This window comes from Drosophila innubila (genome assembly GCF_004354385.1).
Source record: "Drosophila innubila isolate TH190305 chromosome 2L unlocalized genomic scaffold, UK_Dinn_1.0 4_B_2L, whole genome shotgun sequence".
NCBI classification, from domain to species: domain Eukaryota; kingdom Metazoa; phylum Arthropoda; class Insecta; order Diptera; family Drosophilidae; genus Drosophila; species Drosophila innubila.
In genome coordinates this window covers 12,471,756-12,496,844 of record NW_022995372.1, presented here as the reverse complement: position 1 = coordinate 12,496,844, position 25,089 = coordinate 12,471,756, and the positions used below count along the sequence as shown (strand labels likewise).

The window sequence follows — 25,089 nt, the reverse complement described above, 5'->3', positions numbered from 1 at the left end:
CTAACGAGCAAGTGATAATTTTTGGCGTATTTATTGACTTTGTGTCATTGTGGCTTTCAGTATTTTTTTTCCATTCTTTCTTTGAGTCACATCATGTTATGCCTTTATTCAGCCGGAAATGAGCCGTGCCCTGGGCTGACAGCGGGTTCAAGGTTGTCGTCCCTCGCTGATATCTTTGTTATTAGCCAAGACGATTGCCGATAAGTAGCCCTGGAGAAAGTAAAGCCAACCCTGTATATAGACTCCGGCCGGGAATGGGGGTCTCTGTTTGTTTAGGTTGAGATATGTTCAGCATTAGGCAGGAAGTCGATAAGAACTCTAAACTATTTATAGCTACAAATTAAGCTAAACGCAGTTGAAGAATTGAAGGGGCAATAAAAACAATATTGAGATGTACAGAAGTTTTGAAGTAGAAAACGAAATTGCTAAACTGAATTTGATTTTAAAAAAAAGAAGCAAATGGTTGAATCAAAAAAATGTTGTCATTGAAATATAAAAAATTTATTCAGTTAAGAAACTTGCATAATGTAATAATATAATAAAGATATTTGAAATTCTGTTTATGCTCACGCTATTATTTGGCAATACTAAAAGGTAAAAGTCAATAAATATTAAAGTTCTGCATCAAATTATAAGTTGACCATACAGATAAACTAAATAAAGAATATTGCTGCTCTGATTATACCATGAAAAGTCTACAAATAGTAGCCCACTTTTATTTTTCTTCACCCTTGTTAACACTATAAGTTTCTCTCTACTTGCCCCAAATTTCTCCCTCCTAAAAATCTGTATTTAAGTCAAATACGTGTTGATATCTTAATGGATATTAATTCCACACGTTTTTTGAGTATTACACTTACATATATTTTAATTTATGATACTTTAGCAACTACTAATCCCCCAACTACTTTAAGTCTTTTATCAACAAAACAGTCTAAATATAAGAATGAAAAGAAAAAGTTTAAATATGCTGTATCCATTGAGTATAATCCTATAGAAAGCCAACGACCTTAGGCTGTTGCTCCTGCTTGTTTTTAGTAGGTGACCCTCATCAAAGTGATAGATCCCCATCGAGCTGAAGACGAGTTGACTCGACTTGATTTGAGTTGAGTTCTAAGCGCTAAGCCGACTTCGTCCCACTGTCCCGCTGTACCGCCGGAAGCGCCTGCACCTCTGCCAGCCACAACATTAGCATACAAATGTGTCAGAACAAACAACCAAATAAACGAGCGACAAAAAACTAAGGATAGAAAGAGCAAGAGAAACTCAGAGTCTTAAAGTATGAAAAAAAACCAAAATAAAAAATAAAGACAGCGTGATTTCTTGACTAATTTTTATGACACTTTTCACTTTATGACGTCGGGGTCTTGGCTAATTTCAAAGTTGATTTTTCCCCCACTTTTTCGAATTTGTATTTACCTTTTAAGACAACTCTTCGATGAAGATTTTTATCGTCGGGCGGTAGGAAGGTGTCGTCATAAAAATGTTTTAGCCCCACTATTAAAAACAATAAATGTCAAAATTGTTTGCTGCTCTACAGTTGCCTAATAGAGGTGAAAGAAAAACGAGGAAAAACCGGGGAGAAAGACTGGACATGGGGACAGTACGCTCTGTTCTTTTAGCCATGCAAATCACGTAAATTATGGCCACGGCAGTATAATTTCTTATCGCCCGAACATGATTTCAAATGATAGACTGAAACTGCGGACGAACGCATGTACAATGTACATGGGCAAAGATTTAGTGGGCGCGACAAGTTTCAGTTTCTCCTCTGATCCCCCACCACCACCTCCCCCTCTATCACGTTGTGCGGTTTTGGGGGTTGGGGGATTGCAATTGCCAATTGGCAAACTCTGGCAAAAATGGGCGCAACACGCATAAATTGAGAGCGCCGTCGTTTTTATCTAATCCGCGGCATCTGTGCGACGGGACGACGACGACGGCGACGCGTACATTAGTCCCGTCCCCAGTTCGGCCTATTGGCTGGATCTGCTCCGGGTACCGACGACAATCGACAGGCAATAAATCACCAAAGTTGCCACAGAAAATTTAACGCCAAGTCGGAGCACACAAAAATTTATGTGCAACCGATAAAAATCGGAATCGGCATCGGCATCGACTCCAACAACCAACATTAGAATAAATTGTCAGTCCGTCAGTTGAATTCGGAGTGATTCAAGTGGAGTTTTTCTTCCCCCTTGCAAAATCAACTGAAATTATGCACACAATTGCAACACAGTAATGACTCGTTAAGCTCACCTAATAAGAGTCGATTTAAAGTTTAATACAAGTGGCAAATACCATTTAGAAAATATATTTTATATGAAATAAAATTTCCTGTTCTTCAAACAAATATAAAAAGCAATAATACGATGGTACTTAACTTAAGATGGTTCTTATAGCCGTAAATTAAAACTAATCTATTTCGAACTCAATTTCTTAAGGTTTTCGGAAGTTAAATGGCTCAATTAAAAGTTCGATCCTAGAGAATTATAGGTCTGTATATTCTAGAGCTCCCACACATTCTAAGTAGATTAAATTAAACTATAAATTAAATAAATAAATGATTTTTTTAAATGTTTGACGAAAATTATATGATAAATATGGTAGGATATAATTTGGTTTATTACATCATTCTGATCAAAATATCTAATGGGGACGGAAACGCATGTTGAGAATTGTACAGGCAACAAATATACACTTTTAATACAAAAAAAGCTGTTTAAACACAGAGAAAATAGTAAATAAACTTTATATTGTAAAGAGAATATTGTGGTATTTATCTCAGTTTTGTGTAAAGAAACTTGACTTTAGTTAACAGACTTTCAGTATATCTTTCCCCCTCTTAAAATCTTTAATACAACCTCAATTTAAAGAACCCTCTTAACTCTCTGTGTTACCAAGCTTCAATTTGTAAGCAAGGTTATTTCTTTATATTCTTTTAGTATATTTTGTATGCATATAAGTTTATATGAAATGTTCAAACTATTTTCCATTAAAGTGAACAATGAATAAAACGCAGTCAACTCTTATTTTCATTTATTGGAACTGACATCGAGGATTTGCATGAATAGTGAATTAAGATGGAAAAACCCATGGAAAATACGATGAAATCATGCAGGCAATTGAAGCAATTACAATATTATTTTTGTTTTTGTTAAGTTTTTTGTTTCGCTTACCTCTTTTGTTCCAGTTGTCTTTCTGTTAGTTGCTGTGGGGTTGGGGTGGCGTGGAAATTGTGGAGTCGCTGTCGCAGACGAAATGCGACGTTAAAAGCACGTTCCTTTGCAAGGACAATAATCTGACGCGTCGTCGTCGCCGTCGACGTTGCCGTTGCCGTTGACGCCTTCGTCTATCTCTTTGTATGTGTGCGCGTGTGTGTGTCCGATGTGCCGTTATTGGCGGCGCGTCGACGCTGCTGGCGGAGTATAATCCAATAATCCAACACGAATGAGCGTGTGCAGGCAGAAATGGCAAAAAATAGACACAGACAACAACGACAACACACCAACACACTCACACACAACAGGAATAACACTTTGCCGCTTTGTCTTCTTCTTCTTCCTATTATTTTGTGCGTGCGTCTCAATGTGTCTGTTTGTCTGTGTGTGTGTGTGGGTGACTGCGACGCAGCCGCTTATTTAGTAAATTAAACTTTTCACTTTTTGCAATTTAGCCACACAAAATAGAAAATGGAAAATGGGCAATTTACTTTCATTCGTTTTGGTTTTTACCCAATTTTCACAATACACAGTAACAATACACAAACACACTCAACAATAAACAAAGCAATGCCGACGCAAGCGTCGCTGCAAGCAGCAAGCAAGCCTTAGCTAAGCAAAGCAAACCAAGCTATCAACAACAACAACACTAAGCAACACCAGCGGCTGCGGCTGCGACTGCGGCGTCGGCGGCAACAACTTTGCCGTAGTACACAAAAAAAATTCCTTTTTCGCTGTGCGATGAGCGTCTCTGTCGTCGTCGCCGTCGTCGCTTTAGCCGTCGCCGTCGTCGCTTTAGCCGTCGCCGTCGTCGCTTTAGCCGTCGCCGTTTTCGCCTCCTTTTATTTGTAAATGTATTTTTGTAATTGGTTGTTGTTATGTATTCCACTCTACTTCTATTTCATTCTTTTATTAATGACTTTTCACCTATTTGCCACAAAAAACACCGTCGCCAGTCGCCGCGTAATTTCTTTTCTTTTTTTTTATTTTGCTTTTCCTTGACACTCACCGTAATTAACAGCTTACGATTGAAATTACACACACACACTTTGCACACACTCTTAAGGAGTAATTGTTGCAAATGATACGACGCTCATTTGATAAACATTTGAAATTTTTTTATTCGATTTTCCGCATAAACACAACAAAATTTCAATAATGCGACCGGTACACGCGCGCACACAACCGTTCGAAGTCGCCGTCAAATTCAGACTGTTAAATAAATGTTATGGCAACTGTTATACTCAAAATGGCTAAGTGTGTTTAACAGCAAACGGTTACCAATAACATTCTAGCCATAAAATTGTTCATAAAAACTATTTCTAATAAAGTTCTGTGAATAAATACATGAATGGCTTACAATATATATAAAAAATATATTCTATTAACTCAGTAAATTTTTGAGTTTTATTTGTAAGTTTCATAAGATTAATTAAATTAAAACTAGCATTTTTAGCTATTTCTACTTATCATGAGTGTTACTCTCTCTATAAGCGTCTGTTAACTTAACAGAAGCGCGCTCTCATAATGTAAGACCATTCGCCGCTGTACACGGTATTTTTAAAAAGGAAAATACCAGGTGCGCATGGTTGCACAGAGATGCCAATTTGAGTATGCTGCAATTATTTTTGTTTTAAATAAATATAAGTAAAGTTAATTACATTTCAGATATAATCAAGCTATTTTATAGTATACAATTATTCAGAAACTCAGACAGTATAAAGCACGCATCATGTCTTTCAGATATTTACAATAACGTTATTGTGGTGTTAGCTGACAAAAGCTGGTTGATTTACGCCATCACACAAAAAGTAACGGCTACACAATTGAAAATTTATTCAAATGATTAAACTTGTTGATAAGTACTTACTTACACATATGATAACACAAAGCGAATGAGAAAGCTTATAAAAGTAATTAACATTATTGTTGTAAACGATTGGATAGAATTGTAATTGTGCTATTTCTCCAACTATCATTTATAGGCTATGTATTTATATAAAAAAAGTTACGATAAGATAACACACACGTATGGACACATAAATATTATTAACAAATGCGCAACTTTTTGTGCATGTGAAAAAAATGATTAGTTGCTGTTTGGTTTTGTTACGGGCAAGTTCTACGGCCAAATTGTGTGTGAAGTCGAAACAAACATAGAAAAGTTGCACAATTAACGAAATTGGGAGAGAGAGAGGAATATCTGAAAAATGCCGTCATTTAGCGGCTCGCTGTTGTTGTTGCTGTGTCTCCTACTGAGCCTGATGCTGATTGCAACAATAACAATAGGTTTGTATTTGCTGCTTAACGGTTGTTATATAATGGTACAGAGAATTTTGAAAGACTCTCTCTTGCTCTCTTCCGGCAGATGAGCAATGCATGCACTCCATTGATAGCTGTGATCGATGCCTCAATACTCACCTCGACTGCGCCTGGTGCACGGATAAGGTGAGATACTCACCTCACTCTCTCTAGCTTCCTTCTAATGCTCTTTCTGTATCTTTCTCTTTGTAGGAGTATCAGGTGCGCTCTCGCTGCCTGTCACGCTCCACGCTGCTTCGCTTCAACTGCAGCGAGGTGCATATCTATGAGAATCAACCACAGATGGCGCTGCTGCAGGAGCGTCCCCTAAAGGACTATGAGACGCGGGACGAGCAGGCGGTGCAAGTGACACCGCAACGCGTATTTCTTAAATTGGTCAAAGGTGCGTTATCTTATCCATGCTTATCAATAGTTCCCCTCTCTCTCTCTCTCTCTCTCTCTCTCTCTCTCTCTTTTCTACATGTGTTCGCTTATACAGAAACACATGTAAGAAGTATTACCTAGAACACATAGCACTAACCACCCCAATCGAGTTTTTTTGGACTGTGGAAAATTGTGTCAACGTTTTGTTTGCTTTGCCGATTTGTCACACATCATTTTCTACAGTTTGTTTTGAATGTGAGAGATTGTGTGTGTAAGAGAGTGTGTGTTTGAATGTATGTGTTGCTTATCTGCAATTAGTATGTCTCATTCCAATTCTCCATATCTGGTTTGTTAGTATTTATTAAGGCTTGGGAATCCATAGCGTTCATTGAACTCTCTGTATTACTTAAGTGTTAAGTACAAGCCACTGATTAAATACCTATTTTGGCATTTTAAGAAAAATCTAGAAAGAGAGAACAAGATCAAATTTATTGAGATTATATTTTGTACAGATGCCTGGGGAATAATACTAATACTTAGGTATTACATTAGAAGCTATTATATTAAGAATGTAATCCCTTTAGGAATTTTTGAAACAATAACACAAAAACATGATTCCGTGTGAAATAAATACTTTATTACTTAAACGAACTTGTTGAATATGTTGAATTTTTGTCTGGAATTTTAAAATAAATGTAATATCATTCACATAATCTGTTGTAAAGAAGTACTCATATTTTAAAACCAAAAAAAAAAGTACCGTCAAGGGAAAAACTGATTAAATTTGGTATGTTTGAATTTGGTTCAAATTTATTATTACTTTGGGCAGGTCAGCAAAGGCACATTGTCAAATTGGTAGTCATTACGAAGGCTCATCCCAGCTGAGAGATCATTGAATTGATGACCATTAAACTGAAAATGAACACACAAAAAACGAGAATAGGGGGCAATGCGAGTTGCAATTATACGATGGGGGAAATTGCAGGCTGAGGGATTATACTTTAATAAAAAAGAAGGCAACCGTTTGAAATGGGTGCGAACAACTCGAAGTGCTAATGAAGGGTTGCTATGGTGGGCAGGGTTGGATGCCAAGGAATGTGGAAAGTCCAATGTACAATTTCGAATCTAGAGCAGACAATGCTTAACTACTGCTGCCAGTTTTTTCCTTTTCCTTCCAATAGTATAACAGTCTATAAAACAGCTCGTAAACGGGGGAGCAGTTAACTCTTGACTTTACAACTGTAGTAAACCCCTTTTTATACTCTTGCACAGGACATTATAATTAAGTCGCGAAGCAGGACTGGATGATACTATAACGTTTGTGTATTATTGATCATATAGTTGGCATGGACAAGATCCGATTCAAATAATGATTTAGGTTAAAAAGTTTCTTGTTTCTAGACACAATTCAAAAAACTCGTTATTTGTGTATTTATTAATATTTTATACATTAGACCAAATCTTGTGTAAATTGAACTACTATATTATATAACTGTTACGGGAGTGATCGTTCCATCATCATAAGTCCTTCATTTTGTAATTCGTTTATTTAGTAATATTTATTTGAAGATATTTCAAGAAAACTTGTGAGTTTTAAGCTTGATAATATTTTTTAATGTAATACGAGTATATATTTACATTACAGTGGCCTTTAAGGGTAACAAATCTTCGGCATGCCAAAGATAAATTTTCTTACTTGATGTATTTCTTTATCCTTACCCCCTCTCTCGCCCTGCAGGCAACACGCAACGCCTTAAGCTGAGTTACCGCGCGGCACGCAACAACCCCCTCGATTTGTACGTGTTGATGGACCTCACATGGACAATGCGCGATGACAAGGACACCCTGGAGAAGTTGGGCACGGAATTGACCAAAACGTTGCACAATCTAACAGATAATTATCGCCTCGGCTTTGGCTCCTTTGCGGATAAACCCGCAATGCCAATGATTATGCCACAGCTTCGGGAAAATCCGTGTGCCGCCGAACGGGAGATATGTGAACCAACCTACGGATATCGTCATCAACTGAAGCTAACTGATGATATTAAGGCCTTTACAGCTGCCGTTGCGGGCAGCAAGATTACTGGTAATCTTGATAACCTGGAAGGTGGCCTAGATGCCCTCATGCAGGTGATTGTCTGTCCCAATGAAATTGGCTGGAAACAACAGGCGAGAAAGGTCGTCATCCTGGTCACAGATGGTTTCATGCACTTTGCTGGCGATGGATTGTTAGCCGGCATTGTACAACGTAATGATCGCAAATGTCACTTGAACAAGGCCGGTGAATATACGGGCTCCCTGGTCTATGATTATCCTTCCTTGGAGGAAATCTATCGTGAGTTGTTGCGTCGCAAGATCAATGTCATCTTTGCCGTTACGGAACAGGTTTTTGGCACTTACAAGGAACTCAGCGGACTAATGCAGGAGATCAGCAATGTGGAGATCTTGAGTGCAGATTCATCCAATATTTTGGAACTGATCGAGAAGAGGTGAGTGCTCTTATAAATAATAAGATAATAAAAAAGTAATAATTCGACACTGATGACACAATTTTTGCTTTCAATACATTATTTGACGAAAATTCTCAGAGTTTAAAAAAAAATGCACTAAAAAAATGTTAAAATTTGGGAAAACATGACTTGAAAATTTATTCATGATAATTTGTTTAAGAATATTTCTTTATAATTAAATTTTTGTAATATCTCTATATATTTAAAATTAATTTTGATATTCTTTCTTAGCTATGAAAGCTTTGTAAAGCGCACACAATTTGGAGACAACAGTCCCGATTTTATAGAGATGAAGTATTACACGGATTGTGCCGGACAATTTCCCAGTTTGCGACAACGAAACTACTGCAACAATGTGAATCTGGGCAAAGAGATTGAATTCTATGTGGATGTAACGCTCAAAGATTATCCGGAAAATGGAGTGCTGGTAAATAGAAATGGAAAATATTTTAAACTATACTAAAGCTAACACTTTGCAGACCCACAAGATACGCATGGAGGAGGCATCGTTGAGTGAATACATCGATATCGATGTGGAACTGCAGCGTCCGTGTCCTTGCGTCGAGGAACCACAGCCGGAAGATGAATACGGACGATTTCAGTGTGATGACAAAGGATATTTGAATTGTGGCATGTGTTTTTGTGATGAGGGATGGACGGGCACATTCTGCAACTGCCCCACGGATCCCACAAATGCCACAACCAATGAGGCATTGCTAAAAACCTGTCGCATGCCCCTGGACAAATTGGGGAAGAGTATCTCCAGTCAAGTGTGCTCCAATCACGGCGAATGCGATTGTGGAAGCTGCAGCTGTGACCCAGGCTATATGGGCAGCTATTGTGAATGCCTGGAATGCTCCGATTGTGATGAGGAGCGTGCCGAGTGTTATTGCGGCCAATGTGTCTGTAAATACGGCTGGTCGGGCACAAGATGCAACTGCAAGGAGTCCACAGATGGCTGCACTGGGCCCACTGGGGAAATCTGTTCGGGACGCGGCAGCTGTGATTGTGGCGTCTGCAGTTGCCAGGAACCTTATAAGGGCACCTTTTGTGAAATCGATGCTGAGAAGGATAATAAACTTTGCCTATTCTACGAGCCTTGTGTCACCTGCCTCATCGAGCAGAAGCAAGGCATCGAGGGTTGCAAGAACCTCAGCGAGATCTGTTCTAATGCGGAGTCCCATGAACGTTTCACCTACGGATTTGTCGAGGAACTCGATGCGGAAATAATGTGTCTGGTGCGGATTGTCAATAAACATGGCATACAATGTGATAGCTACTTTGGCTATCAGGTCATCGATCATGCCAATTATCTGGCCATTCAGGCCGTCGAATGTGAGCCGGCCAATTATTATGCCATCTTTGGTTCCATCTCATTGATCACATTGCTTTTGGGTCTGTTTGTCATCTGGCTGGTCTGGTGTTGCCTTCGCATGAAGGATGCAAGAGAATATGCTCGATTCCATGAGGAGCAGGCGAACAATGTGAGACAGGAGAATCCCATCTACAGAGATCCAGTCGGACGATATGAAGTTCCCAAAGCATTGAGCGCTAAATTCGATGAGAATCCGTTTGCCAGTTGAGTCCGATCTCCTAATATCTAACTTGCAATTTACGTTTAGTTTAGTCATTGGTTTAAGCTAGCATTAGTTAGCATTTAATAGGGACAGCAGGTACCAAAGCTTTAGCTTAGACACTTTCTAAACTGTCTCTAAAGTTAGATAAGCTTAAAATTCTACATTTGTTTTTACTCTTTCTTTTTACCTATAAATAATTGTTGCTCATAATTAAAATTAAATTCGGTAGAGCTTACAAATTTGACATAGATTTTAGCTATTTAGACATGCATAGAAAAATAGTGAGCAATAAATGTTTTAAATCGAGAAAAATAGAATAATGTCTCGAGATTGCGCTTTTGGTTATGTAAAGCTTAACTATTATATTCTGTAAAATTTGATAATCATTTACCTACAATTTTAGATTGATATAATACATATCTCTCGAAATTGTACAAAAAATTATTTTTTGAATAATATTTAAGATTGTTTTCAAAGATCCTTCCAAAATTATTAAGGTCGCTGTATTAAAAATAAATATAAATATTATAATCATAAGCAAATGAAACAACATTTTTTATATTTATAAATTTTTGTATATTTTTTCTATATAGATTTTTTTAGCATACATTTCTATCGATAAATTATTTATATAGTCTTATTAACTAATCGTTCGTTGCACAGAAAATGTTATTAGGCTCAAAAATATAAAAACCTCCAATTGATTTTATTATTTTGGACAATTAATTTATATCAAGTATCAAAGTATTTCGATTTCTTAAGTAAGAATTTTTTTATAATTTTTTAATTAATTGTATTTTGTTAGTTTTACCTACGGCAAAAGTCGATTATAGAAATCACGCGGCCTAAGCTTAAAAATGTTGACCAAAATAAAGAACTTAACTTAAAAATAGATTTAATTAAAGACTACAACCGAAAGAAAATGCTATTTATTTATTATTAAAACTGACTGATTCTCTCGCTGTCTCAGTAAATTATTTTTTTGTACAAAAATAGCGAATAGGCATTTAAAGAACTAATTGCAATCGCTTTATGGAAGCGGCGGTCTTGCATAACTAAATGTAATATCACTAGACTCGTAGCTTAGAATTAGTAAATGTGCTTGTGACCACGAAAGCATCCTCAAAGCCAGTTAGCTTTACACAGAGTGTGGGGCAAGTGGAGGAGGGTTATATAAAAAAACACACGAAAAATGCCAAAAACACAAATTCAATTACACACACATAGCTCGTAAAATGCAAAAACAACATTAATGTAGAAAGGCAGTCAAACACTGCTCTCCTCAGAGCACCCTCTCCCCCAATGACGGTGTCCGCTGGATGAGCATCGAGGGTGATTTGGCCGGCAACGTGACGCTGGCGCTGCTCAGTTCAGCATCGAGAGCGGCCATGTCCGCGGCGGTGGTGGAGGAAATGATGCTGCCATTCGCCTTGCCATTGCAGCTTGAACTGGAACTGGAGCTGGAATGAGAGCTGGAGCTGGGCAGGCCATGGGGAGAGGCATCGGGCACCAGGCGACGCAACAAACCACCCACACAACCCCAAGGGAAGGTCCTGTAAATAGGCAACAACAAGAAAAAAAGAGAATGAGAAAAAAGAAAGGTAAAGGTAAATGTTATGCATTATTAAAGTGAAACACATTAAAGCTAAACCATTAGCCATGGACAGACCGAGGCAAAAAGGTAACAGGGGAGAGGGTAACGGTGCCACATTTCAGTTGCTGCGATTTATAAATATGTAATAATTCACAGTTTGAATAGTCATCCTGCATTGCACTCCTCTATTCTTATAAGTTTCCATTTCCATTATTGAAATGGGTAACGAGGTTTGGGGTTAATTTATAAGACAGTCAAATCTAATTGGATTTATTTATGGAATGGTTGCATTATATTTAATTATTTACAAAGTAACTGAGTGTATTCTGTGCAGCTTTAAGGAATTTTAAAGTGAAAGGGAAGCATATAAATAAAAACTTAAAAAGATATCATTGGAGTTAAATTAATTTAACTGCGATTATGGCATCAATATTTAACATTACCTACAATGTCATCCAATTTAATTCTTTTAATTTTTAAGAGTACAAATTTCAACAAAGCTTTAGCTAGTTATAAAGTTAGTAAATGTTAAACTATCACAAACATTATTAACGTTTCGCAAAATATTTTTATTTTGAAATTAAGTTTATTTTTTGTTAAATTTCAACTTTAAATCATAAAATTAATGCGTTAAATTAATTATTTTGACTCTATCATGAAATATTAAGTTCGTGTGTCACATAAAATCACAAAAATATTTAAAAAAAGTTATACAAACAACTAAAATAAAATTAATGGTTCTAAATATAAATATATTCTATAGATTAATTTTTTTATTAAGGAATACTATTGACAGCTGTGATAACTAAATTTCTATGCTTTATCAAAAAGGTTTAATCAAGTTGTTTTCTTAACAAATTAAATCTTTGAAACTTGACTTCAGCTCTTGAATTCTTGATTATGCAAATACTTAAAAGTAAGATGTGGTTATTGGGTCTCATTTAAGACCCTCATTATTATATTATATGTGTTTACATACCACTTGAAGGACAGCATGAACTTCAGGAAACCAGGAATAACCGCAAGTTTCTCGTTCTTCTTAATCGCCGAAATGACACGGTCGGCCACATCGTTGGAATTCAATGTGGGCACCCATCTGTAAGCCAAGAAGGCAAGCATTTAAGTTAGTACATGCAACGCCCTTAATCGCAGTAGACTCACCTGGCATTCACATCGTCAAACATGCCAGTTGCCTGAATGAAGAACGGGCAAATGCAGGTGGTTTGGATATTCGTATGTCCAAGGACTTCCAGCTCCAGACGCAGCGCCTCATCAAAGCCAACCTATAATTATGTGTGTATATAGAGTGTACAAGTATGTAGTAAACATCATTTAGCTGGCAATGTTATTTTTGCTTACGTACCGCTGCAAATTTACTCGCACAGTAATCGACCAATTTGCTAATGCCAACATGGCCAGCAAGTGAGGCGATTGTCGCGATGTGTCCTCGTTCATTCTCGATCATTTTGGGCAGAAATGCTTTTGTGGTCTGTGCAACAACAAACAGGTGGTTAGTATATATATATGTGTATGTATTTGTATACTGTATGAGTGTGTACAACTAACCCAAAAGTGTGACATAACATTCACATTGAACGAACGCTCAATCAGATGGTCCGGCGTATCCAACAAATGCAGGCCAGACACAACGCCAGCGTTGTTAATCAGCAACGTAACCTGTACAGTAGAACAACACATAAAATGCAATTTTTTAAATTCATTAATTTTTATTATTATTTTTTTTTTTTTTTTGCTTATTTTTATGTTCTGCCATAAACATTTACATGACTTCTGAACACAGTTATTTTCTAGCTGCCATATAAATTCTGAAAAATAATTATCTTTTTCACCACAATTTGCATGTCGAGGAAATTGTGCAACTTGCGTGCTAGAAACATTAAAAGAACTTTTCAATTAGTTGAAGCTGCGGTTAGTTGGCTTTGATTTGATGTAACTGACAAAGCGAAAGCCTAATAAATATCTGAATTTTCATATTGTTTAAAAAATTGCAAATTTTATAGAAACTATTTATTGGAATAAATTAAAATGATGTTTTGTATAGAAGCGATATAATTATATATATTCTTAGCTATTGGGATTTGATAAATTTTTTAATTAATAACTTAGTTTCTTTCATATGATTTCCCTAAATAATATTAAAAATTCTTGTGTTTAATTATTGGTTTCGCTTGCTGCGGAAATCGCCAAAGTTTACTGATTAATTAAAAATACTTTTGGCAAGTGAAAATTCTATGCGTTTTATATTTGCAAATACATTAAAACTTAGTAAACTAACATTAAGAAATATATACAACTGTAACATGTCAAGGTTAAATTGCAATAATGCAAGCTAAACAAAATATTAAATATTATTTCGACTATAATAAAAAGCGTTAATTCAATAGCTTATGTTGCTGTTGCTAGTTAACAAAATTTACAAAAACAAGCAGTTATCATAGCAACAACATTGTGCAAAACAAAATCAGGCCACCGAGAGTTCAAGTGCACCGAATAAAGGGGTCGGGTGCGGGTCACACATTGCGTATGCGCAATTCAAATTTGCGAGCACCGATTACAACATTTAACGAGGCGTGCATTAAAACAACAGTAACAACAGGCAACAGGCACAGCGCCATAAAAAATATGAAATGTAATATTTCAATGACCGGGCGACAAAAACCATCAACAGCTGCAATATATAATAAAAAAAACCTTAACAAAAACAATTATAATAGCAACAAGAAAAATATAAAAAAAAAAAACAGCGAGTCATCTGCATAACGCATGACGTAGTAAAATTTAAAAGTTTTTGGCTTTTTTTATACCCTGTTTTTGGTTAATCGTTCGTATTATTAAGTGATAGAAATGTGTGTTACACAGAAATTGAAAATATTCGCTTATATAAAGTAAATTTACTTTACTAAATCAATAAGATGTATCTATACATTTTTGCTATGTTTGTTTTGGATAATTCGTGAATTACGGTTATAGCCAAAATAAAAAATTAAATACTTACAAAAATATCTTCAAAATCCCATTGTAAAAAGTTTTAAGCGTTGTTATTCTTTTGTAAAAGGTTCTATATACTAATTAAATTTATAGAGTATTTCCCAGTCAAGCATCCCCATCCTGAACTATTTTTCATATCTTTTGTACTTTTCTTAGTTCGTTTCGGTTTCAGCTTTTCATTAAATAGCTCGTTGAAGCTCTTAAACTAACTATGTATATCAGTTGATGTGATATTTCGTTGCGTTCTACACTTTTGATTGTTTTGGTTTTTTTTTATGTTTTATGCTTGAATTTCTTGCATAATTATAAACAATGTTGATATATGTTTTCATGATAATGATATTTAAGTTCTCTTTCTATAGTTGCAACAACTAAACTTGTCAGAGCGTTTATATTTTATTTTAAAATTGGTGCTGCCGAAGCGTAAAATTTGTTGAACCCGCCCAATGCTGGCATATAAATATTCAGTTGATGTTTAGAAAAATTAGCTTACTAAAATTAACCAAAATTATAGAATGGTGGAATTTTAAAAGCGTATATTTAGTTTTAAGTGCACCAATTAACAAATCAAATATTGTTTTACTTTTTTAAGTAGTCGGGAGTTTAAGAAATTGATATGATAATATTAAAAAAATTTACATATTATATTTGTTTTTTATGTCGACTAACAATATTTCAGTCTTTTTTGCGTTAATTTTTTATTTGTATTATTAGTTTTGAAAAATAGGTTGAAAGATATTTTAAATGATTAAGAGTTGAAAATAATTACTGTTCTGAAATAATTGATTATGTACTCGAATTTCTTAATTTATTAAGTTTGTAAGAAATTTTAAAATTCCGAATTTACTCATATTTTTTATCATTATACGATTGAAAAAAGATAGCGTGATTGAATAATTTAAGTAAGTTATTAAAGACCTTTTCTACACATTGAAAAAATTTCCTTTAGAGAATATACAAACTTGTATTAAGTCATCCAAATTTATTTAAACTTAAGCCTTAACCTTGTTTAGGGTGCTCATTAGCACCAAGTTTTAATTAGTCGGACAATCTAAGTATTTAATTAGCAGTTAAAGTGGCAACTTTACCCATATATATACATATTGCTACCTATACTAGTACAGTTAAATTGCTTGGCAAAAGTTTTGAAAGGCTTTGATTGTAATAGAACAAAATTATGTTGAATATCGAATATTGAATATTTGGCATTTGATTTTCTTAACTGCAAAGTTTCGACACCTTTGCAAAGCACTGCTAATCACATTAGCAACCATTCACGAATGCATTCACAGTGATAATGAATGCCATGACACGCTTTTTAGTCGAATGCTGCGATGTTGCAATGCTCGTACATATTACGACTGTTCAACTGTTCGTTGCATCGTTATCGTGGCCAGTCGAAGATATCGCGTCGAAGATTTATAAGATGCGTCTCGAACCGGAGTCACAATTAGTGCCTGCAATTTTTATGCACTTTTAATGTGGCCCAAATGGGCGCGGCTCTGGACTCTGTCGTTGCTGCCCCATGTAGCTCGTGCCGGTTGCGATTAATTTGAATGCCTCAAGAGCAAGCCAGCTCTGGATTCAAGCTCAGCTCCATATTGTGATTAATTGCCAGTTGCAACGCAAGTGGCAACCTGTTTGAAGACCCGTCCGACTGATCTTTTCATTTCTCAAGGTTGCCATCGACGACGAAGAAGATGCACTCATGCATACGAAATTATTTACCTCTTTCTCTTATTTTTTTTCCCGACTAAATTTATGACATAAATATGCATAAATGTGTTGCTCGAAGGCGTGGCAACTCGAGAGTGTTGGGCCTACATGTGTTTCTAAAAGGGTTCTCTGGCCATTAAACGCCCCTCAACAAACAATTATGTACAAGAACCGACATCTCGACTATTTTGTCTGCCACATAAAGCGCTCAACTGTGAACAGCAATTACTAGAGTTTTATGCTTCAATTGTCCCATGCACGCACCTTTTCCCCGTTCCCATTTTGTACTTACATCACCGACTTCTTCTCTGATGACATCGGCCGCTTTGTAGACCTCTTCCTTCTTTGATATATCCACCACATAACCCTTGCAATAACCGCCCGCCTCTTCCACGATCTCAACGGTCTCCGCAATGCCTGAAAGATTGTGTAAATTATATATTAATAGAGCATGCTCTATCGCTCTCAATCCCAATATTTACCTTTTTTGTTGATATCCCAGATGATGACTTTGGTGCCCATTTTGCCAAGTCTTTCGGCCAGCAGGCGACCGAGTCCATTGCCGCCACCTGTGATTAATGCAATGTCCGTATTGAGTTCCTTTTCGGGATAGCCAAAGGCTATGTAATAAAGGTCCTGCAAGAGGCAGATGTAAAAAAAGGTGTTGATAATTATAAAGGAAGTGCGTAAATTAATTATTAGTTAAGAGTTATAAAGTGTGCATTTTTCTGCAAATGACTTTTATCTGAGCTGCCGATCTCAGCTTAGGATAATTATACATTTTCGCTAATTTAAAAAATATTTTAAGGTGATATTTTGTATGCTCACAATCAACCACCAAACTCATAAATTACAATGTGGCTTTTAGCTGACAACAAACGCAAATGTCAAATGTCATCAAGTTTGTTGCCTAAGTCTTTTGTTTTCGCCCATTCCATTCTACGCGAATTTCTTAAGAGCGTTTGCTGTACAAACGAACTGCCAATATTGGAGTAGTACACTTATGTAAATTTAACTTTTACTGAAGCACAAAACAAACAACAACATAAATGGGCAAACAAAGCGCAGACAATGCGAATTGTCATGAAGTTGACGGTAGCGTGTTAATAGACACCAAATTTGACGCCTCCGTGCGGGCAAAACACTTGAAATGTCTTTGTAAACTCTTTTAACTCTTTCGGCACTTTTTACGTTTCTTGTGTTGATTTAGTATCAATAAGCTGTCCAAATTTATGACTCGCACGTCTGCATTGTCGCATAAAGATAACAAAAGGCGACCAGCAACAATATTAACATAACATTTTTTACATTTTTGGGAAAAGCAAAATATAAATAATAACAACAACAACAACAATGAGAAGAGGGCAAGACAGTAGCACTTTCCTCATCGCTTGCGACCGGAGGCAACTCATAAATTTTGTTCGTGCCACACGCGACGACAACTTGGCCAGCAGGCAATGGGCTCTGATTTTTAAGCTGCCACTTTTTCGGGGTGCAACACCAACCTGCCAGCCAGCTCCTGTCTTAGGGGCCAGCCTGGCAAGCGTGTCCAATTATTTTGACATTAACAATGAATGTGGCGCAACGTGGCTGGCATTGTTATACCCTGTACTTATATGTCTAAAGATATGTGTAAGATGATTAACACATTGCGCAAGCATGAAAAATTAAATTTCTTAAACAAATTGTTCATCAAAAAACCAATTTTAAAAAGAATTTCAAATATTGGTAATAATTTTACTAAAACTTAATAAAAAAATATTTGTACTTAAATATTTATTTTTAATACTATCTAAAACCATTTAAGGGTATAATACAGTCGTTCCCATTGCCAACAGGTCTTTCTTGTTGCTTTAATACTTTGGCCCCCAAAAACACAAGAAAACATAAATAATACGAAATTTCATTAAAGGTAACATGTTGCTAGTGTCTCATGAAACTGAAGATGATAATGATGATGAGTTGCTTCTTTCACTTGTTGCCTTGTTGACAGACATTTTGTCACATAATTGAACATACAATTTGCTACATTTTTGTTCGTGTTGTTTTCTTTCCTCTTTAACAATAACAAGGGCAGGAAACTGGCAATTATAATTTATGCACAACACGATAATAACTTAAATATATATCTGCTGCGATTTATGTCATGAGATAATTTTGGTTCAATATTTACATCACCGAAATTTTGATGCTGCCATCAAAATGAAACGTATGCTAAAATTAACCATGCAAATCAAATCAATCCATTTAAATAGCTTTGATTTTAATTTTACAATTTTGTTGTCAGTTTTATTCGAGGTTCATACAAAATATACTTCTGCATAAATATTCTCACCACGGAAGCTAATACTAAAGGCGAAATTCTTTAACTTTTGTTGTTCTGTCCGATTCTACGGCTAATAAACTCCAACCATGACTTTGCGTATGTAAATTGTTGGCAAAAAAAACCCCAAACAAGACTTAAGCATAAACATACATAGATGTATATATGCCTTGTCATTCTCAAAAAAAAATAAAAGTTTAAATAATAATTTTTCACTTTGTAGCATTTGTAAGACGAAAACACGCTACGTCAGCATCGAACTTGAAGGGTTTATTGGACCGTTTTATTGCTTTGTTAGATTGTCTGATGGCCAAGGTTGTTTTGATTGTTTTGACCTTTGTAAAAACGGAAAAGTACCAATGTTTTATATGTAATATTAGATTGTGGCGAGTTGTTTCACATATAAAAAATGCTTAAATATTATGAAATTTTATTGAAACTTTATGGATTAGTGCAGGTTATGGAAATGATTTAACTTGGAAAACAACTATAATAAATAAATTTAAATATTTATAATACATTTCGAGCCAATAGACAAAAATAGAAAAAAAATTCGACTACAATCAAATATCACTATATATTAATTTCTTAGCTTAGAGCTTATACAGATTAATTTTTTTTTTTTTTGATAAAAATATTAGAAGATTGAGTTGCAGACTTTAGAAGCCACTCGTAGACTAGAAGTCTTCTTTCTCAGAGTACTTGAAAGAAACAAGGTAAGTAACTCAGTATTTGCAATCAAGTATACTCCCCCATTCTATTAATTCTCTGCAAAAAACTTCCACTTTGCCAATTATCTTAAAAGCGTCTTTCTCATTATCATTAGCTGCTCATTAGTGTTGTTAAATCTTAAACAAATATTTATACACAACTCTAAGAATCACTGAATCTTTCTAACGGTAAAATAATTAATGTATTTATGATATATGCAGCTTGCAGAGTTGACAATCAGCATTAAGGGAAGGAAATCTTGCGCCATTATGCAAATTCAAACAACAACAAAAATGTCGTTAAAGCGCAAACAAAGCAAACTATTAACGAAGTTAGCAAGCTTGATTATAGCATCTAAAGGCGGCATTTCCAACATCGCAGGAACGAGTAGTAATCAAATGTTTGTGTTGTGTTGTCTCAGATTGTGTTGTGCTTAGGCAAAGCTAATGGCTACATGAAAACTTGTTTGCTTCGTCCGGCGGAGAATTGCGAAAATTCAAAATCTAAACAACTAACGTCGACCAGGTGATTCTAAGCCAGCTGAAAGTGAAACTGCCAACTAGTCAGCGTCAAGTGTCTTGCCCAACAACAACGTTGTTGTTGCAGTCTCTATACTCTGCATTCGACTTCACTTTATTCGACACGATCCGACTCGAGTCGACTGGAGTCGATTTGGCTTCTCGATAGCTGCCTTAATTGGCCCGACTATGCTTTGCAAGTAGTTGTAAGAAGCCTTATTTTGAGCGTTAAATGTTGAGCGCTTTTCAATGAGCTTTTCAAATACAAACGACTTAAGACACGAACTTGCATTAGGCACCACTGTTGCAATTTTCATTTGCTGCTATTCATACTCACGGCTCAGTTGTGACCTTCCTTACCAAATACTTGTGGATACATAAAATAAATAAACATAAAAACAAATGAAAAATGAGGCTCAAAAAGCGATACACCGATAAAGAGAGACTGAGACCCAGAGAAAGAGTTTGAGAGGCGAAGACTGAATGCAACAGACACCGCTACGAAACGCCGATACTTGCCACAGTTGCACAGTTTTCCTAAGCCCGAACTTGAGCACCATAGTAAAATATAGCTAATAAATCTAGTAAAATACGAGGGTGACTAAATCATTTGATAATTTTCTTTAAAATTTGTTGAGCATTTCCAATATTTTTTTCAATTTGAGCCTGAATGACAACCTACAAAATGTTATCCCAAATTAATGGCATTAAATATGAATATTTTGTTTAATTTGAAACAGGTTTACGACGCAAACTACCCATGGACTACACAGCAGCTACAGAGACATGACGCGAATTCAATTTGGATGCCGTCACAGCACACTGCCCGTTGCATGAGGTCGTCTTTTACCTGTATTACAGGTGCTCAATGAATTCAATTCAATTAGTTTGTGTGTTAGTTTGCCATGTTTTTGTGTCCATGCTAAAAATTAGCACCCACGCTTACCGGCAATATTCGTACAGTGTAGCCCGTATTGATGTATATGTGTTAACAGACATACATAAATAAATCAATAATGTTCTATGCTGCTGATGAGAGTTTTTATATAAAAAAAATTATATTTATATAGTTGACTGTATATGAACTTTAATGTAAAATAATAAATTTATATGCAATATCTCACCATCAGAGCAACTCTTAATTACATATTTCGTGTAAGCATGTGTTTGAAAAAAAAGAGTTGTCTAAATCAAAAGTAGATTTCAAGTAAATCTTAGCTATACTTTCGTCAGATATTTTAAAGAACTTTATCATACATGTTAGCTATCAGCAAAGTAAAGGCGTAATATTAAGTAATTCTTAAAAAAAAAACCCAAATCTAAGTTATATTTAGTAATTAATCAATATCAGTCAAGTCTTAGCTGTACCACAATCTATTATCTCTAAGTTATATAATTATTTCAGAATATTTTAAGGAAATGCTCGTCAAGTCTTCTATAAATCTTAGCCATATTTCTTTATGGTATCTCCAAATATTACCTCAGTTTCGCACTATTTATAGCACTAGACCGACACACTCCCATAACCCACTTAACATAAAAGATAATCCAAACAAGTGAGCCAAGGCCGTTGTGGGCTATGAACCTGCGCTTTAAAAAACCTCCACACAACGACAACATCAAACAAAGCCCAACATTATGCTCACATATGCAATATTAAGCTGTATACAACTTACATTACTGCTGTTATTGTTGCTGTTGCTTGGCCAACACTTTCGATTTCAATTGCGTATACTTCTTTTATATTTTATTTTCAGCTTCTTCTCTTGCTGGCATTACACACACGCCTCAAAGAGATACGCGCAGCCAGGCAGGCAGCAGGTTGCCCGCGAAAAAAATGTGTTTGTTGCTTGGAATTGCTTGTTGTTGTTGTAGTTGTAGCTGTTGTTGCCACAGCCGAACCCACAACTAGCCACAAGCTAATAAAAACTGGCTTTGCAGCGCTGCCAAGCCGGCAAAATGCAAAAGTTGAACTGGGTCAACAAGCCAAAACGCAGCAGCAAACCGACAGCGCAGTTAGCGCAACGACTTGCGGTTGGGAATAGTGTATATAATTTATATATATTTTTTTGGAATTGCTCTCCTTGTCTCAATACATGTTGCTGAGCAAATTCCAGAAGCTATGCATGCCTACAAGCGCCAAGTTTGTTGCTTAAGTCATTTGTTTTTAATTGAATCAGAAACGCAGTGCGACATAAATCAGGCTAATATTGGCCTGAAAAACAAACCCCTCTATTAGCTCAATCAATCAATATACAATTGCAGCGTCTACAACAGCAACAACAACAAATCACAAGTCATCGTTCGTACGTATAAAAAAATGATTGTACATGCAAATTCGTTTGGATTGTTCATGACTCGTTGATGTTGCATTCAGCATGCAAATGTCAACATTTTTAATGGGCACCGCCTCAGCCTCTGTTTGCCGCACTCCCCCGCCCACTCTTAATATCTCTGTCCCTCTCTGTCGCTCTCTCAATGCAGTTGGCATCATCGACGCTAGTTAAGCATTCAGGCAAAGAGAGTTACCTCGCTAATTTAATGGCACTCATGCATAATAAGAGTCAGGCAAATCCATGATATACATGCTATATATAATGATCATATCTCAACAGTCTCACACACAGACTACAACGAGCCGCAAAAAGGTTATTTTTTTTTTTAATTTTTTCCTTGTTGCCAAAGAGAAAATAATATAATTATGTAGCACAACAAAAAACTTGAAAACTCTTGTTGCTTATGTAATGGCAGCGAAATTTGTTTATTATACCGAGCATGTCAATTTTTTTTTTTACCACAAAACAAAAACGGCAAACCCAACAAATTTGCCCCTAAGGCCTAATAGCCAAATTCTTTGTTACCTAGCCATAAATTTCAATTGTGGACTTTAACGCCAATTAACAAATTGTTTGCGGCCCTTTTCTATGGATCTCGTAACTGCAAATCATGATAAAGCTTTGAAACGTTTAGTGTCTGTCAATCTTAAATGCGCAATCTAACAAATGTTCAAGCTCTCCGGGCTATACGGGGATTTCTATTTACTTATTTCTACGCTATTTTTAAATTGTAATTAGCACTCAAAAGAATTGTCTAGTCAGTGCTAAAGTATATTAGATAGATCGATGCATAATATTGATTGAGAAAACGGTGAATAATATTGTTAAACGTATATTTTAAATCCAAATATTAGGCAAATAACAGGTTGTTTATTCAGTAAATATTATTCTATTTTCCAGAAGTATATATTAGTACGGACTGAAAATACTAGATTTGTGTGCTGTAGAATTTTTATTTTATACATCATTTCCTTTGTTAGCAAAAATATTTTTGAAAATTAGCCATTAAATTTATTGAACAGATTGGCCTCTAAGCAAACGGAACAAACGGCAATCGTGAGAAAAATATATATAACAGATCAATTATATTATTAAAAAACTATATAATCAGACGACAGTGCTCTGATATCCAGTTTTATACATAAAGATTAAAGATTGCACATGAAATGATTGTGCGCGTGTCGATGGCAAAACCATAAAAGGTAGATGAAGTTGCAGACTTATTGATAAACCGTGAACAGATGTAATGACAGTCGTCAGTCGTTGCTCGTCAGTTATCAAGGGCCAAGAGCAAGAGCAGAAAATAAGCTAAAAAACTTGTTTCGATTTAATTAATTTATCAAGTCAATTTGAGAAACTAAAAGTCAAGCGATTGAGATTTCTGTAGAGTGATTAGAGTCTGTTATCGAATTTATGATTATTTTAATAGTTTGAAAATTTCTTAAAATATTGAAAAAATGTTTTATAATTTGCTTAAGGACTTAAAAAATAGGACTTCCCTATTCAATACTATTCACGGAAAGACAGGTATGTAAACACACAATGCTGTTAATTAACTAGCTAAAAGTAGACAACGGAAGCCGTCAAGTTCAAATCTTGAATACCCGAAAAACAATAAATAATTCAAATTTGTTGAAGCTCAGTTGTAAACAAAGGCACACAAATGCCCTGTAGGCTTTGGTGTGGCCCTACAAAAAATCAATTCGAACCTCAAATGCCACAAGTTTGACATTGAACTAGTCAAATATTAGTATATAGTTATCTATGTATATATCTATAGACATAAATCTATGAATGTCAGTTGAACTCACCTGGAATATGTAGCCAATGCTGCAAATTATGAACCAGACAACATCCGCAAAGGCATCCCAGCTATTCCAAAGCGTTTGCCTCAAACTGAGGGCAGCTGGTGTGGGCGTGGTCACGCCCACTGTGCTACCATTGCCATTTTGCAGAGCATGTCCGTTGCTGAGCGGTTTGAGGTCCGCCTCTAGATTGTTGTTGTTCTTAACCATTTTGAGCAAATCACTCTAATTTTACACTTTTTATTTTTGATTTATTTTTATATTTTATTTATCTGGGCACATTGAATTATTTTCGTGATTTTTATTGGTAAATCTTTTGTTTTTATGTAAACGAAACACGGGCAAGCAACAATTACATTAACAATAATTATAACAACAACAGCAGCAGCGAGTTAACGAAATTTTTGCCGTATTTGTTTTTGTATTTTACTGGGTTGTCTTTATTATGTTTTTTGCGTTTCTGCTTTTTGTCTCTGATTTTCCGCGCTGCACGTCCGCTCGCGTGAGCGTAGCAAACGAATTTGAACGAAAGGAATGAATTTCGACTTCTTATTTTGGGGCGCTATTGGATATCGCTGTAGACGTCGCTGTCGACTTTGTCGCCGCTGTTGTTGTTGCTGTCGCTTCGCAGCTTGAAGCTTAGCTGTGTGACGTCACGAAGCTCAGTTTCAGTTTCAGTTTCAGTTTTAGCTGCGAGGCTTCAGCTTTAGCCTTAGCAAAAGTTTTACACAGAGCTTGCGTTCTTATGTGGCTTTACGCTAATTGCTTATTTCGTTTTACTTTGTGTAATTTAATAAAAAGCTCTAACTGCTGATGTTATTATTATTGTTTATTTCAGCTGTTGTTATTTGTATTTTCTTCATTAGTTGCAATTTGAAGCGGCGAAAAGCTTTAACAAATTTACAACCGGCTGCATTAAAAGGCTTTTATTTATGCAATCTCATTAGCTTGGGATGTATTAACTGGGTGTGTTTTTAAGCGATAAAGTGTAGTAGAACTTAAGCTTTTTTTTTACTTGAATTAATTTAATGTTTAACCTTTAGTGCTCATTAGATATCTTTATGAATTCCCATTAACTGATTAT

At 35.7% G+C, this 25,089-nt stretch overlaps 2 protein-coding genes across 2 annotated transcripts; one reads left to right on the top strand and one right to left on the bottom strand.

Moving 5' to 3' along the window:
• The first annotated feature begins 5,293 nt into the window (after positions 1 to 5,293).
• On the top strand, positions 5,294 to 10,264 carry LOC117781584 (integrin beta-nu). Its single transcript, XM_034618359.1, has 6 exons — positions 5,294 to 5,510; positions 5,590 to 5,669; positions 5,736 to 5,925; positions 7,645 to 8,395; positions 8,648 to 8,843; positions 8,896 to 10,264. Exons 1-6 carry the CDS (start codon positions 5,432 to 5,434, stop codon positions 9,997 to 9,999), a joined length of 2,400 nt encoding a protein of 799 aa, XP_034474250.1. The 5' UTR covers positions 5,294 to 5,431; the 3' UTR covers positions 10,000 to 10,264.
• Positions 10,265 to 10,587: 323 nt separating this feature from the next.
• Positions 10,588 to 24,626, bottom strand: LOC117781530 (estradiol 17-beta-dehydrogenase 11). Its single transcript, XM_034618300.1, has 8 exons — positions 24,012 to 24,626; positions 16,795 to 16,948; positions 16,605 to 16,729; positions 13,154 to 13,264; positions 12,951 to 13,076; positions 12,749 to 12,870; positions 12,567 to 12,683; positions 10,588 to 11,546 (listed from the first exon to the last, which is right to left on the bottom strand). Exons 1-8 carry the CDS (start codon positions 24,213 to 24,215, stop codon positions 11,276 to 11,278), a joined length of 1,230 nt encoding a protein of 409 aa, XP_034474191.1. The 5' UTR covers positions 24,216 to 24,626; the 3' UTR covers positions 10,588 to 11,275.
• Positions 24,627 to 25,089: the final 463 nt, after the last annotated feature.